This window comes from Phodopus roborovskii, unplaced genomic scaffold (genome assembly GCF_943737965.1).
Source record: "Phodopus roborovskii unplaced genomic scaffold, PHOROB, whole genome shotgun sequence".
Lineage (NCBI taxonomy): Eukaryota > Metazoa > Chordata > Mammalia > Rodentia > Cricetidae > Phodopus > Phodopus roborovskii.
This window is the reverse complement of record NW_026126563.1, coordinates 21705575-21722303: the sequence shown is the minus strand read 5'-3', so window position 1 is coordinate 21722303 and position 16729 is coordinate 21705575. Positions and strand designations below refer to the sequence as shown.

Genomic DNA, 16729 nt, shown 5'->3' with positions numbered 1-16729 from the left:
TATTGAGTTTATCTTGTATCCTGCTAGTTTGCTGAAGGTGTTTATCAGCTGTAGGAGTTCCCTGGTAGAGTTTATTGGGTCGCTTATGTAAACTATCATATCATCTACAAATAGAGACAGTTTGACTTCTTCCTTTCCAATTTGGATCCCTTTGATCTCCTTTTGTTGTCTTATAGCATTAGCTAGAACTTCTAGTATGATATTGAAGAGATATGGAGAGAGAGGACAGCCTTGTCTTGTTCCTGATTTTAGAGGAATTGGCTTAAGTTTCTCTCCATTCAGTTTGATGTTGGCAGTTGGTTTGCTGTATATTGCTCTTATTATGTTTAGGTACGTTCCTGTTATCCCTGACCTCTCCAAGACCTTTATCATGAAAGGGTGTTGAATTTTGTCAAGGCTTTTTCCACATCTAGGGAGATAATCGTATGGTTTTTCTTTTTCTGTTTGTTTATATGGTGGATCACATTGATAGATTTTCGTATGTTAAACCATCCCTGCATTCCAGGTATGAAGCCTACTTGGTCATGGTGGATGATTTCTCTGATGTATTCTTGAATTCGTTTTGCCAGTATTTTATTGAGTATTTTTGCATTGATGTTCATCAGGGATATTGGTCTGTAGTTTTCTTTCTTAGTTGTGTCTTTGTGAGGTTTGGGTACCAAAGTTATTGTGGCCTCATAAAAAGAGTTTGGCAATAAACCTTCTGTTTCTATCTTGTGGAACAGTTTGAGGAGTAGTGGTATTAGTTCTTCCTTGAATGTCTGGTAGAATTCTGTGCTGAATCCATCTGGCCCTGGACTTTTTTTGGTTGGAAGGCTTTCCATGACTGCTTCTATTTCATTGCGGATTATAGGTCTATTTAAGTTGTTTGTCTGTTCTTGATTTAATTTTGGTAAGTGATAGTTATCCAGAAACTTGTCCATTTCCTTTGAATTTTCAATTTTTGTGGAATACAGGTTTTCAAAGTATGACCTGAAAATTGTCTGGATTTCCTCTGTGTCTGTTGTTATGTTCCTCATTTCGTTTCTGATTTTGTTAATTTGCATGTTCTGTCTCTGCTTTTTCGTTAATTTGGATAAAGGTTTGTTTATCTTGTTGATTTTCTCAAAAAACCAACTCTTTGTTGCATTGATTTTTTTGTATTGTTTTCCTGGTTTGTATTTTGTTGATTTCAGCCCTCAAGTTGATTATTTCCTGGCGTCTACTCCTGCGGGGTGAATTCGCTTCTCTTTGTTCTAAGATTTTCAGTTGGGCTGTTAATTCTCTTATGTGACTATCCTCTGTTTTCTTCATATGGGCACTTAGTGCAATGAACTTCCCTCTAGCACTGCTTTCAAGGTGTCCCATAAGTTCGGGTATGTTGTATCCTCATTCTCATTGAATATTAGAAAGTCTTTAATTTCTTTCTTTATTTCTTCTTTGACCCAGGAGTGGTTCAATTGCACATTGTTCAGTTTCCATGAGTTTGCAGGTTTTCTGCTATTTGTGTTGTTGTTGAATTCCAATTTTAAAGCATGGTGGTCCAATAGGATACAGGGGACTATTCCTATTCTCTTGTATCTGTTGAGGTTTGTTATGTCACCTAGTATGTGGTCGATTTTAGAGAAGGTTCCATGTGGATGGAATGTTCTATAGATGTCTGTTAACCCCAGTTGAGACATAGAGAACAAGATATTTAATGACAAAACCAGATTTTCCCAATATGTATCTACAAATCCAGCCTTACAGAAAGTATTAGAAGGAAAACTCCAACCCAAGGAAGGTAACTATGCCCACAAAAATGTAGGCAACAAATAATCCAACTACACCAGAAACCAAGGGTGAAGCAGAACTAATATATTCACAATACCACAGCCAACATCAAACCTAAATCAAACAAGCAACAACAATCAATGGTCCTTACTCACCCTCAACATTAATGGTCTTAACTCACCTATAAAAAGACACAGGCTAACAGAATGGATACGAAGACAGAATCCATCCTTCTGCTGCATACAAGAAACACATCTTAGCTTCAAAGATAGACATTACCTCAGGGTAAAGGGTTGGGAAAAGATTTTCCAATCAAATGGAAATAAGAAGCAAGCAGGTGTAGCTATCCTAATATCTAACAAGTTAGACTTCAAACCAAAATTAGTCAAAAGAGATGAAGATGGTCATTTCATATTCATATCAGGAGAAATCCATCAACACTAAGTCTCAGTTCTGAACATCTATGCCCCTAATACAAAGTCACCCACATTCGTAAAAGGAAACACTACTAAAACTCAAAGCTCATATAAAACCTCACACACTTATAGTGGGAGACTTCAATACACCACTCTCAACACTAGACAGGACCACAAATCAGAAACTCAACAAAGAAACAAAAGAATTAGAAGGACATTTTTTAAGGTGTGAAAAGTTTTGTAATATTGAAAATAAATGGGCTTGAGATACACACACACACTCACACACATATTATGAAGTAACAGAGTATAATATGACCAATTTTATAAAGTGGAGAACAGAATTTTATCAGTTAGTTCACATTTAAATGAATTTTAAGTGAAATTCACCAATTGTCTTTTGAGATGTTTAAATTTTGATTTTTATTGAGCTCTTTTGTTTTGACAGTTTGAAGCTTCTTTTGAAGAATGGTAAGAAACTTCAATTATTCATTTATTTGTCCTTAAAATGTTGAACCTTTGGTAATCTGCAGTTCACCAATTTAATTTCAGAAAGAATGGAAAATCGAAAGCAGCATTCCCCATGTTAGGTATTAAAATGTGGGGAACTGCAGAGAGTGATGGATGGTTGGAATAGAGAACTCATGTGAAAGTGGACATGGTCAGAAATCTGGAATCTAGCAAAAACTGACATCAGCCAGAGAGGAAATCCCTAAAGAAGCCACTCATCGAGCTAGAGCATCAAGGCAGTATATTGCCTGCTCACCAACTCCTGCCCTAGTGGTAGCCGCGATGACAGCATTCTCTACTGGTGCTCTGCATTCCTAGTGTCAGAGAACTGAGATTTTATTTCTGAAATTTTCCATTGGAAGGTTTTTGACGTGTATGACTAATTCTTATCACAGTGCTTAGGGAGCTTCTAGGTAGTGAGCCACAGCTGCATGGGGTGACAAATAATAACTGGAACAAGACAGAGACAGAGAAGAAAAAGGATGGGAAATGAGATGCATGTGAAGAAATAAAACCCAAAGTGCCAAATAAGCTCAAGGAACACAGAAAACCCACTGTAAATCTATACTCATGCTGCACACAATAATGTGAGGGTAGAGAAATGGGGGAAGAAAATTTTATGAAAACTCTATTTTTCTGAAAATATTCCAAAATTTGGCAAAACACATGGACCTATACTTTATTAAATACAGAGAATTTATCTACCAAGTTTAATAAAGTAGAATTTAAATTTAAATAGAATAAAATGAAAGGGATTGACACCAATAAGCATATTAACAAACTAATATAAGTCCCAGGAAAAAAGAGATAATTAAGCATCAAGGAATAAGGTATTGGCCAGGTATAAGAAATTCTCAATCAGATTGAAAGTCAGCTTGTCACCAAAGTCTTTGGAGAACTTAAGACTTTCAAAGAAATCCCAAACAAGCCTACGCCGTTAAAGATTCCTTCATTCTCATATAAATATCTTTGAGCAATAGAGAAGAAGTAGAGATATTCCCAAATTTAAAAAATTGAAAGGTGTTCATCACTAATAGACATGTCCCATGAGAATTATTTAAGGATAACTTTTGGGCTGAAACCAAAGGATAGTAGATAGATTAACCAAAGGCCAAAATAAGAAATAATAAAAAATAATAAAAGCTACAGAATCATATAAAATTCAGTATTAACTTGAACTCATAGTTGCTTTTCTATGTTACTTAAAGAACAAGTGAATAAAACTCATAATTATGGACTTTTTTATTGAGCATACAGTAGATAATTTCACTGTTCATGGTTATAATAAAATATGATGAAGGGCGAAGGTCTAACAGAGCATGTTAGGCCAGTATGATATTGTTGAAATAGCAATTTTTGTCATTAAAATGTAAGTTTTGTTAAGTTAAATTTAAGTTAAATATTATGTCAGCTCCTAAACAATGACTTAGGAAAACCTTAAAATTATATCAGAAAAATGAAAAAAAAAACAATGCATAAAAAATAAGTAGTTGTCAAATAAGGTAGTTATAGAGAGACTGAGAAATAAAATATTATTAATATAGAAAAGTAGTTGTATAATAGCAGAAACAAAACTTTTGTTGTGAATGACATATATGAAAATAGCTTAAACATTCTAATCAAAAGATGAAGGTGTTAGAATGGATAAATTCTCAGTTATGTTAATTTCTAGAGCCACATAATGACTCAGAAGAAAAGAAAATCTAAATTGACATATAAGAATTAAGAATTAAAGAGATAATATCAGTAATCAAAAATCTTTAACCAGAACATAGCAATAAAATGATTCCTAATGACTTATTGCTATGTCCATAGATCAGTGCATTTTTCAGCTTCAATCAGCTAAACTTCTTGCAGTAGATGTGAATTAACCCCAAGACTCACAGCTGCATAATGTTAAGAAAGCCCGATAATTTGGGACAGTCAGTCCTAAGTGGAATGTCTTCCTCAAAACTCTCCTCAAGACACAAGGATCTATGGAGAAGACCAAGCAGAAAGATTGTAATAGCCATGGGACTTGAATCACTCTAAGGAAACAGTGTCTTCTAGACACAACAGGGCTGATGCACACATGAATTCACAGAAACGCTGGAAGCATGCATAAGATTTGCACAAGTTCAATCCAGATGGGGTCACTGCACTAAAAGAGGGGAAGTAGATATACCACTCCCAACCAAGAACCTACTTGCAGTTGTTACCTTCCAGCAAAGTAAAAATCAATTTTCCTTAGTGTGTCACTGGGCATTATCACTTCAGGGCACACTCCATGCCCTGGGGTAGTTGTACAACGCATACTTCAGTTCATGATTGTTTGTTTTTGTGGTATTATTTGTCTTATTGGTTCATTGTTTTGATTTCCAATTTGTGTGTGTGTTGCCACGTGTACACACATGCACATACACGCATTTAAAAATAGAAAGAGAAATGGAGAGAAGCTTAAGGCAATTCCTCTAAAATCAGGAGCAAGACAAGGCTGCCCTCTCTCTCCATATCTCTTCAATATCGTACTTGAAATTCTAGCTAAAGCTATAAGACAACAAAAGGAGATCAAGGGGATCCAAATTGGACAGGAAGAAGTCAAACTGTCTCTATTTGCAGACGATATGATAGTTTACATAAGCGACCCAATAAACTCTGCCAGGGAACTCCTACAGCTGATAAGCACCTTCAGCAAACTAGCAGCATACAAGATAAACTCAAAAAAAAATCAGTAGCCCTACTTTATTCAGACAACAAAGAGGCTGAGAAAGAAATCAAAGAAACATCACACTTTATAATAGCCACAAGCAACATAAAGTGTAATGCTTACCAAACAAGTGAAAGACCTATATAATAAGAACTTAGTGGCTTTAAAGAAAGAAATTAAAGAAGATACCAGAAAATGGAAAGATATCCCATGCTCTTGGATAGGTAGGATAAACATAGTAAAAAGTGGCAACCTTGCCAAAAGCAATCTACAGATTCAATGCAATCCTCATTAAAATCCTACCACTATTCTTCACTGACCTTGAAAGGATAATAATCAACTTTATATGGAAAAACAAAAGACCCAGGATAGCCAAAACAACCCTGTACAATAAAAGAACTTCAGGAGACATCACCATCCCTGACTTTAAGCTCTACTACAGAGCTATAGTTCTGAAAACAGCCTGGTATTGGCAAAAAAATAGACAGGTAGACCAATAGAATCGAATTGAAAATCCTGATATTAACCCACACACCTATGAACACCTGATTTTCGACAAAACAGCTAAAAGAATACAATGGGGCAAGGACAGCATCTTCAACAAATGGTGCTGGCACAATTGGATCATGGTGTGTAGAAGACTGCAGATAGATCCATGTCTATCGCCATGCACAAAAGTAAAGTCCAAATGGATCAAAGACCACATCAATCCAGCCACACTGAACCTCTTAGAAGAGAAAGTAGGAGGTACCCTTGAACAAATTGGTATAGGAGACCGCTTCCTGATCATAACTCCAGGAGCATAGATACTGAGAGCAACAATTAATAAATGGGTCCACTTCAAAATAAAAGCTTCTGTAAGGCAAAGAGCACAGTGGACAAGACCAAACGGCAGCCCACAGACTGGGAAAAGATTTTCACCAATCCTACATCCGACAAAGGGCTGATTTCCAAAATATACAAAGAACTCAAGAAACTAGTCAACAAAACACCAAACAACCCTATTAAAAAATGGGGTACAGAACTGAATAAAAAAAATCTCAATATAGGAAATCAAAAGGCTGTAAGACATTTAAGAAAGTGCTCATCATCCTTAGCCATCAGGGAAATGCAAATCAAAACAACTTTGATATACCATCTTGCTCCTGCCAGAATGGCTAAAATTAGAAACACCAATGAGGACTCATGCTGGAGAGGATGTGGAGAAAGGGGAACACTCCTCCACGGCTGGTGGGAGTGCAAACTTGTACAACCATTTTGGAGATCAGTATGGTGGTTCCTCAGGAAAATGGGAATTAGTTTACCACAGGACCTGGCAATCCCCCTCTTAGGCATATACCCAAATGATCCACATCATTGCAACAAAGACATGTGTTCAGCTATGTTCATAGCAGCATTATTTGTAATAGCAAGAACCCGGACGCAACCTATATGCCACTCAATTGAAGAATAGATAAAGAAGATGTGGCACATCGACACAATGGAATACTACTCTGCAGATTAAAAAAAAAATGGTATCTTGAAATTCGCAGGCAAGTGAATGGCACTTGAAGAAACCATCCTGAATGAGGTGACCCAGTCACAAAAAGGAACATGGTATGTACTCGCTCATATATGGATTTTAGACCTAGAGCAAAGGATCACCAGCCTATAATTCACACCACCAGAGGAACTAGGATACAAGGTGTATTCTAAAAGATTCATATAAAGTCCCTCACAGAAGTGGGAAGGGATAAGGCCCCCAGAGCATAGAGGATGGGGGGAGGGCAGTGAATGGAGAGAGAAGTAGGAGGAGAGGGAGAGGAGAGGAAAACACATGTGACTAGGAAGATTGAGTCATGGGAGGAATAGAAGACCAGAGAGAGGGGGGGAGGGAGGGAGGGAGAGAGAGAGAACATAAAAGAGGGAGCCATTATTGGTTTGAAGAGAAAACTCAACCTAAACAAAGGTCTAGAGACCTACAAGTCTGCCACCAACTAACAATTTGAGTAACCGTGGAAAGGCTACCATAAATACCCTTCCCAGATAGTGAGATCAACAACTAACTTATCAATGGAGTCTTCATCTAATACCTGTTGGAAACAGAAGCAAACTCCCTTACCTAAACACTGAGTCGAACTAGAGTCCAGATGCAGATGGAGAGGACAAGACCAGGTTGCAGAAACACATAGAGACTGCTGAACTGAACAAGGAGGAGCTAACAGGCCCCAAGGCTGATAGCTGGGAAGCAGTCTAAGGGACCTCAGACAGTGGAGCCAGTATGTATCCCTGGTGCACAAAAGGACTTTGCGAACACATCCCCCATGGAGGGATAACTGCCTTAATCTAGAGACAGGAGAGAAGCCCTAGTCCCTACTTCATATGTCCTGTCATATCTACATGACCCCAACTGGATGGCATTCCCCTACATATGGAATTGGGGTGGGCGGATGGGAGGGGAGGGTGGTTAGAGTGCATGTGAGAGGGCAGAGAGGGTAAAAGGGAGGGAAGGAGGGAGGGAGGGAGGGAGGGAGAGAGGGAGAGATGGAGGGAGGGAGGGAGAGGGAACTGGGATCTACATGTAAAATAATAAATTAAATACAAAAAAAATTCTCAAGAGTAACTAGAAAAATAAATAGAAAGAGAACTCAAAAGTTCAGTGGGCAAGGAGATGGATAATTTTTTTTTAAATTAAAATAAAAAAAACAAACTTTAGCCAGGTAGAGCTGTCACATTCTTTAGCCCAAATACCAGGGAAGCTAGGCTAAATGACAGTCAGCTACCACCAAGCTTAAGCTATATATTAAGACCATAATTCATAAAATAAATAAGCAAAACAAATCAAAGAGAGTCCAAGCTTGTCAAAACACCATCATTATAGCAAAGTAAAGCAAATTCTATTGAATATTGAAATAAGAATTTCTATCATGCTTTCTCAAGTTCTTAAAAAAAATCAAAGCAAACAACAACAACAACAAAAAAAAAAAAAAAACAGAAATGAAAACCCTTCCCAACTTACTTGATGCTGTCAACTTTTGTTGTGACACTAAAAGCAAATACATTGGAAGAAAGTTTTCAGATTTGTTTGTTTGAATTTCCTTGTGAAAATTTTTAATGAAATACAATCAGTCTAGGACTGAACCCTGTGTCCTGTTAATAGAATTACACATCATGACCAGGTTGGATTTTCCTGATAATAGCAATGATAACTTGGTATACAAAAGTGGATCTATCAATTGTCCATATAAATTAAATGTGGAGAAAATCCTTCTTGAACTTAAGACAAAAAATGTGTGAGCAAAACAATGTTTCTCATAACAGAAACACTTTTAATAAAATACAATTCTAAAAGCCTTACCTAAACAAGAGAAGACATTTCTAAAAACCTTTGGTGCAAACTGACTTGCAACAACCAAGAACTTCAAACTAAATTCATATGCAATCCAAGGACATCAGCTCTTTTCCATTCCACACTGGATCTCTACTACAATGCTGTCAATGGCAAGTTGTACAGACACTTAAAATTAGTTTGTCAGTTCCTGAAGAAGTAAAACCTGAATGAATCCAGGAGCCAACCATTTCTCCTCTAAAATATATATCCCCAAAGTATTTGAAGCAGGCGTTTAAGTGAAAATTTAAATACAAATGTTCAAAGCATCAATCTTCACAATAACTAAGAGGTGAAAAAAAATATGTCAGTGAATTAAAACAGTTTCATTTATTTATTCAATGAAATATTTTTATGCCACAAAAAGAAATGACGTTCTAATAATTATAATACAATATGAGCAAACATCATATATTCATATATATTTACATATATTATATTAAGGTGTTACATGTATGTATGTATGTATGCATTATAAGGTCTGGGCTTTATATGAGACTTATATGAAATATTCATTATAGCTATATCCATATACACAGAAAGCAGATAAAGACCAGTATGAAAGAGAGAGACTGCTAAATCAAAATGATTTAATATAATTTGATTTTAAAAGTACTATTAAAAATTAATTATGATTAGAAATAGAATAAAATCCAGAAGAGAATACACAAGACTACAGCTAGCCTTGTGTGGTGGTGCATACCTCTAACCAGGAAGATCACTGTGAGTTTGAAGCCAGCCTGATTTACCTGGAGAGTTCTAGGACAGCCAGGTCTATATAGAGAGACCCAAAATAAACAAGCAAACAAAATCACCCTCAAAACTAATTAATAGTGTTGCTGTAACATGCACTAAAGATTGCAAGCCAAAAGGAAAAATATATTTAATCGTTAATTTGGGGACAATTGTTTTATTATTTTAAAAGTCAAACAAAAAATTTACAGTTTTTAGGAAAAGTATTTTGAAATAAAAAGAAAAGAAAAAAAAGAAAAGAAGATACTTAGTTTATCTCATTTAAAATAGAGTCTTTTAAAAATACATTTAATATACAATCATTACAAAACATTAATTGTATTAAGAAGTATGGAAAATTATGTGATACAAAGTGAGATATGAAATTTGATGGTGAGTTTTATGAAAGCTAAAATATTACTACAACATGATATTACATGTGGTCTCCAATAACTGAACATGGAAATAGTTATTCTTATGAGCTGTAATGATAGTTGGTATGCATAAAGCTTTTGTTAATTTTAATGACTCTCTAATAAAGATAAATGATTTAGTAAAAGCTTAAAAACACACCATCTTTCCATTGATGCAGATTTATGTTGAAATTTTATCAGTAAAAATATAAGATTTTTAAAGTACATGAAGTCTTGGTTTAGGATCCTAACATCCGTCTAGGGAAATACTAATGGTAAGAAGTGATGTGCTAGTCAGACCGTGACCTCAGGAAGAAGATTAATGTAGAAATGAAGTGACATTTTTATCTGGCTTCTTTCCAAATTTCCTGATGCCTGAAATTGTCGTTTTTACCATTTGTAGTTTATATTGTATTTTACCATTTGTAGTTTATATATATTATATATATATTGTAAGAACTCACTGTGCTGAAAACAAAAGTATTATCTAGTTGATCCTCCATCAAACCTACTTCTTGGAACCAGAGGGGTGGCTGAATGGTTTATAGGACACATTGCTCTTGCAGAGGTCACTAGTTCAGTTTCCAGCACCTACATCAGGCAGGTCACAAACACTGAACTTCAGCTCCACGGGTAGGCAAGCATCCACACATATGTATAGAACACACACGCACGCACGCACGCACACGCACGCATGCATGCATGCATGCATGCACACACTCACACGCACAGGCACAGGCACATGATTTATATATTAAGCACCATCAGAAAATTTTTAGACATTTGTAATTGTTTAAAAATTTTCTATTAAGTAAAAATACTACTAGATATTAGAATTTCTTATATCATTGCGCTATTTAGTAGGATTACCATGAACAAAATCATTTAACATTCCACACAAACCCTTTACCAAACTTTAACTACCTTTGAATGCATCTGTTTCTTACAAATTGATGCTGTCTTCCTCATTATGTATATGTAGGACCTCTACCACGAAAGATGCAAAAGAAGACGTGGGTGTCACTGCCCCAGAAAAGGAAGTCCACCCAGAAAAGGCAAGGGGTAAGTTTGCTTCTAATTCTGAGAGATGCATAATTATTTACAGGCCATTGACATTTTATTTAGTGTAGTTTTAATATCCACAGTCATTGTTTTATGAGTTTCTGGGATGCTGAATAGAGAAAAGAACCTGCTATACCATTCTAGGCAGTGTGTCCTAAGACAGATTTATTATTAGTGTACCCATCACTTGTTTAAACTGTAGTTTAGTGTAGAGATCCTTGGCCACAGATCAAGGAACTAGTTACAGTTCAGAATCATTGATAAAGCTTTCTATGGTGGCCAAGGCATTGACTGTCTCTCCAGAGGGGCAGGTATTACCCACAGAGAGCTACCAATAAGATGGCATGTGGCTGGTAAGACTGAGAGACATAAAATTATTAAGTTTCCTTTTAACTTACGTTGAACTATAAATAGCTGTGGTTCAGTGGCTTCCATATGATCAGAATTTACCACAATCTAATTTCAAAAAGTTGCAAAATTTAAACACTGGCTAAAGTTATTATTAATATTACTTTAACATTTATGTATATATGTTTGAGATTATGTTAAGTTTATCATCTTTGCCTGTCACAAAAATTTACAAATGCCTTCACTGGAGGAAAACTGATTAACTCGGAACTTTTCATTAAAAGGAAATTTTTTTTTCAAAGCATCATTCATTCTGAGGCTGTTTAGATTGATTTTATTTATGTATTTTCTGTATTAATGTCTACAGAGAATATAAAAATTCAATATTTACATATCTCAGATGTGGAGAAAAAGGATTAATGTATTGATGGCCACAGTAATAGTAAAAGTTCTGATAACATTTATCAGAAATATGCACATATAAGACTAAGGCACACTGTGATAGTCGGAAGACAGTGTCTTACTGAAAGTGTTTGGGTTAAAAAGTGCAAGTAATTATTTACATATACACTAAGTGAGTTGATTTGGGGGGACAATTAAATAGCTGTGACAATGAACCAGAGGCTCGGCAAATTACATATATAATGTTTATTTGCATGCTGTTAAAGAGAGAGTAAAAGGTAATTTGTAAAATCAGAATGAACAATTTTGGTAAAACATATGAATCCAGTAAATTAAAGAACTGTGATTATCAGTGACATTCATATCCGTGTGCATTGTAAACTGAAGACTTGGGGAGACTTTGATCATGAAGAGATTCACCAATTGTCAACGCTCCACGAATAGCTTCTTTAACAACTTATTTAATAAAGTACCCAGGACAAAAGTAAACAATGAGTTCAAAGGGACCAGATAAAGCTGCAGACCATAGAAAGTTACTGTTACTCATTAAAATTAATTAGTTTAAGGATATACGTAAATGTCTTTTACAAGCTTTCTAGGATGGGAGAGATTATGCAACCACCCAGTTGTCTTTATAACCATTATATGGCCATTTCCAATATTGCCATCTAGCAGAAAAAAATCATTGTGTTTATTATCCAAAAGGAAAAAAAAAAAAAACAGATTCAGCCATCAAGTTCTTCTTTTTTGCTATTTCACTGTCTTATGGGCTGCCTCCCCTCTGTGGTGCCCTTTTCTTTCTGACACTGTGTTTATGTATTCTTATCAGTCGCATGCTGGCAGCAGTCGGCCATTACAGCTACAAATAGCAGCAGAATAGGGCTCTCATCTGTCTTCCTTACCTGCTTCTCTCTAGAGAAAAACATATTGTTGTTGTTGGGGAAAATAATAAGCTTTGGACACATTTTGTTCTCAAGCAGAAGAATGAACAACTCTGGTAATATTTTGTTAACATTAAGTCATATTATTCCAGAGCTATGAACCAGAGATCACAGCATCTCTCATTAACAGAGTTAATTAAGGCTGAATAAATATAATTTGGAAATTTCTGATGAATTCCTGCCAGGGCTAGGTGGAGAAGTTATTAAATGACAATGCTAAAGCCTGTCAATGCCTTCTTTTCCAAAAAGTGAGTGTTCTTCAGGATTGATTTAAGTCACTCATTGTGGTTTGTGTCCTTAAAGACTGGGAGGGACTATGGCCATGATTTAAAGATAAAGCCACTTGTGGGGTGGCTTTCCTTCCAATACAGAGATTCGCAAATTGTTAGTTGGAGTCCAGATTCTCTTGAAGATACTGGTTGAGGCTTTTCACAAATTTTTTTATACATGTTCATACAAAATTCTTGTGTGCAAAGAATAGGACATTATCTTTGTATTCTCATAATTAAGTTATATATTTTGAAGTCCCCTTTGTCATTTTTAAGGCGAATCTCTCATCCCGCAGCTCACACTACCTCTGAACCTACAGGAATCTTGCAAGATCCACTTCTTGTGTGCTGTTATTACTAGCCTGTATTATCATGCCTGGCTCTGTTTGACATTACAAATGATCTTCTAAAGATTAATTAACTTTGCTAACGTTCTCCTCTTAAACACATAAATATTTGGAAGGATACTTCATGTGAGAGCAGTGTTCTGTCATGCTGCCTATGGCTGATTGATTAACATGAATGCATGTTCCTAATTTAAGATGAGAAGTGTCCGGAGCTGAAGAAGAAAATGGAGACATTGCTATCAGAGGCCATTCACCTCATTAAAAGTCTGGAAACTGACAGGGCAGAAGCCGAACATGCTTTAAAACAACAAAAATCAAGAAAGAGAAGGATTAGCATGAAAATTGACTCTTGGTCTATTTGGAAACTCCAAGAGCTCCCCACAGCTGTGCAGAAAGGTATGAAAAGGGTTTTTACTCTGCCAGTCAGCGTTAGGGTAGCAGACAGGGTGACCCACTGCTCTGTGTACACAATTTACTCTTCCATAATTGAAATACAGTATTAAAGATTGTAATGAAGTGAGAGACACAAGTAGGTGTTGTGCTGTGCAAACCTTGACTGTGGACTTTTACTTAAGTTGAAACCCTGTTCATTAACATACCTCAGGGATAGGCAAATATTTGATATCCATTCACTATCCGTTATGGCAATTACTAAAACTGACTGCACAGTTAGTATCATTAGCCACCTTTTACAATGTAGAAAAATTCAAATTTCTGAATGACATGTTGGGAATGACACACATTTACTTTTGAGAACTTAGAAATAAATTCAGTTTGAAAGGAACTCCTAGCAAGAAGGCAGCTTTAATATGTTTGCTAGAGTAACTTGGGTAATAACTGGTTAAGAAAATGCTGAGCTTCAAAGCTTACAGAGAGAAAGCTTGGGTGGAATATCACAGCCTAAAGATACTGGCTGCTGTATCCACAGATCATGTGTCATTGAAATCTTCTTCACCAGAGCTTCATCAGACACTAGAAACTCAAGGTAAAATTTTGAGTTAAGGAGTCATTGGCTTTGAAGTAACTTAAAAAAAAAATAGGATACTCATAAAATCTGTCATTTGTATAGGAACTTATAAAGATCAAAGGGTCATGCTATTAGTAATCGCTCTAGGATAACAGGCATGAACTAAAAGTATATGTCGTGGAGAACAAGCAAACCACCATTGATCATAGCACCAAATCTTTTAAAATTATCACCTCCAAAGTAGATATGTATGATTTACAGAGCTGCAAGAAAATGCTAAAAATGAAATGGTCTTTTTGTGTCATTCTTTATTTTACAGAAATTACAATATTAACATTCTGCTATTGTATTACTGTGTTGATAGTACATGATAAATAAATATGATAAGACAATGACAGGGTCCAAATAGTACCTTAGGACATGGAGGATTCAAGTAGGTTCTTGGGCTGCCTCATATTCACACCCACAGAACATCTGCAGCTCTTCTAATTGTCCTTCTTCATTAGCAGTGGTAGAAAAGTTAACTTGAGAGCTGATCTCTTGCATGTTGCTCTGATTACCTAATAAGCCATTTATAAGATCATTTAGATACTATGGTTTTGAGTTCTTTCGAAGTTACATTTAGGGAGTTGTAGAAATAAAATTAATACAGATATGTATACATTCTGGAAACTAATAGATACAATAAATTCTTGTGGTGGGTAATAACTAATCATTTGAATTACCTTGTAGTCAATTCTATGGAAGGTCTACTTACAACCCAAGTGTGTATTTATTACTGTATTTTTTTAAGAGGTTAGGCATGCAGTGTAATTTAAACTTGTTGCTATATACTCCTTAACATCTTTCTGTGAGAAAAATATTTCTGAAAAAAAATTTCCATGAATCAGCTGGCTTTATATGTATATAAATAGGACATAATTAAACATTTTATTACTTTGTTTATAAAATATAGTTATATTTTTTCTATTTTTAGAATCTTAACATTTTTGTATAATAAATTTTAAAAAATCCTCATAATCTTTAACAGTTGTAAGTGGGAGGTAAGTCAGAACAAACATTTTATAAAATTAGGTAAACCATCTGTTGTTTTCCAGATCTTCTCTAAGGGCTTCTGCAGTCTAGCCTCCTCTCCTCTACAGCTCATGCTTTGTTTTATGTCCCTGAAAGCTGCTTCACAGTGACTGTGCTTAAGACATTGTTACGGTCTGACTTCCCTTTGAGTCAGCCAATGAGAATCCATGCAGGACACCATGAAGAGGCCTTTGAGGAGCATGGAGCAGGGATATTGGTAACCCTGCCTGATCCCTTCCACTCTGTCAGGTCATAAGTCAGTTCCAACCCCACCCCCAGAAAATACAATTCTTGTGAACTAGTATCTAGTGCTATCTATGAAAGTATTTATCTTTTCTATCAAAAAAAAAGGTAACCCGAAATATCTTCCAAAATAAATCAGGTGTTATACGATCCCATAAACTATACATTGGGTTGATTAGCTTTGTTCTCTTGTAAAATAAAGCGACACATACATTTTATCACACACAACAGGCATTTGGAGGCACAAATAAGTGCCTGTGTTCAGACTCTCCCCTGGTGTTCCCTATGCCTACTCTTACCAGCTCCCTGTTATCCATACAGCTGTGCTTGTGGATCCACAACTACTTCGCTGTGGCTATTTCATGGAAGCGGGAGAAGTCATTGAACTTAGAATGGACATGTTTGATAGCTTGTGACACACTTTGTAGAGCTAAATTTATGCTCCGCTAAATTTTAGAACTACAGGCAACTTTCCACAGAATGAATGTTTAAAGCAAGGCACACGTGGAAAGTGGCAAAGGGGAAGGGTCTCACTCAAAGGATGGCAGGTATGAGTGTAAGAAAATCAACACAATGGAAAATATATAATTTAGAAGACAGGCAATGTAAAACAGTTAATTAAAAAGACAGACATGAAAACAAGCATATGGAAAACTGAGGAGGCATGCACAGAACCTGCAAAGGCCTGCACCAGATCTTTTGCCTATGTATTACGGCTTCAGTTTAGGGTTTTCATAGAATTCCTGGGTGGTCTCTGATTCATGTGTGTTTGTTTGACTTGTCCAACTCCAATGTGACAGTTTTTTTTTATTTATCTCATTTGCTTGTTTTGGATTATGTTTTATTATTATCACTTGGAAACCTGTTTTCTGATGAAAGACTGAAAGAGTAGATTGGGGTGGGGAGGAGGTAGGAAGGATTTGAGAGGAGCAAAGGGATAAGAAAGCATAGTCAGGATGTATTATGTGACAGGACAATTTATTTTCAATTAAAGGAAAATTTTAATTAGAACAATTTAAAAAAGCAAAAAAAAAAAAAAAAAAAGAAAAAAGAAAAACGAAAAAGAAAAAGCACATAGACATACATGGGCCTCTGAATGTAGACAAACCTTTTTCTTCTTCTTCTCCTCCTCGTCTTCCTCCTTCTCCTTCTTTTCTCTTTCCTGTTTCCTCATCTTGCTCCTGCTTATCCTGTCCTTGA

General features: G+C 35.8%; 1 protein-coding gene across 1 annotated transcript in view; it reads left to right on the top strand.

Moving 5' to 3' along the window:
* Positions 1-16729, top strand: part of Ccdc178 (coiled-coil domain containing 178) — a 284918-nt gene that overhangs the window by 12233 nt on the left and 255956 nt on the right. Inside the window, exons 5-7 of the mRNA XM_051202056.1 lie at positions 2617-2639; positions 10859-10938; positions 13441-13641. Of these exons, the coding sequence (XP_051058013.1) occupies positions 2617-2639; positions 10859-10938; positions 13441-13641 (304 nt within the window). The remainder of the gene's footprint in view (positions 1-2616; positions 2640-10858; positions 10939-13440; positions 13642-16729) is intronic.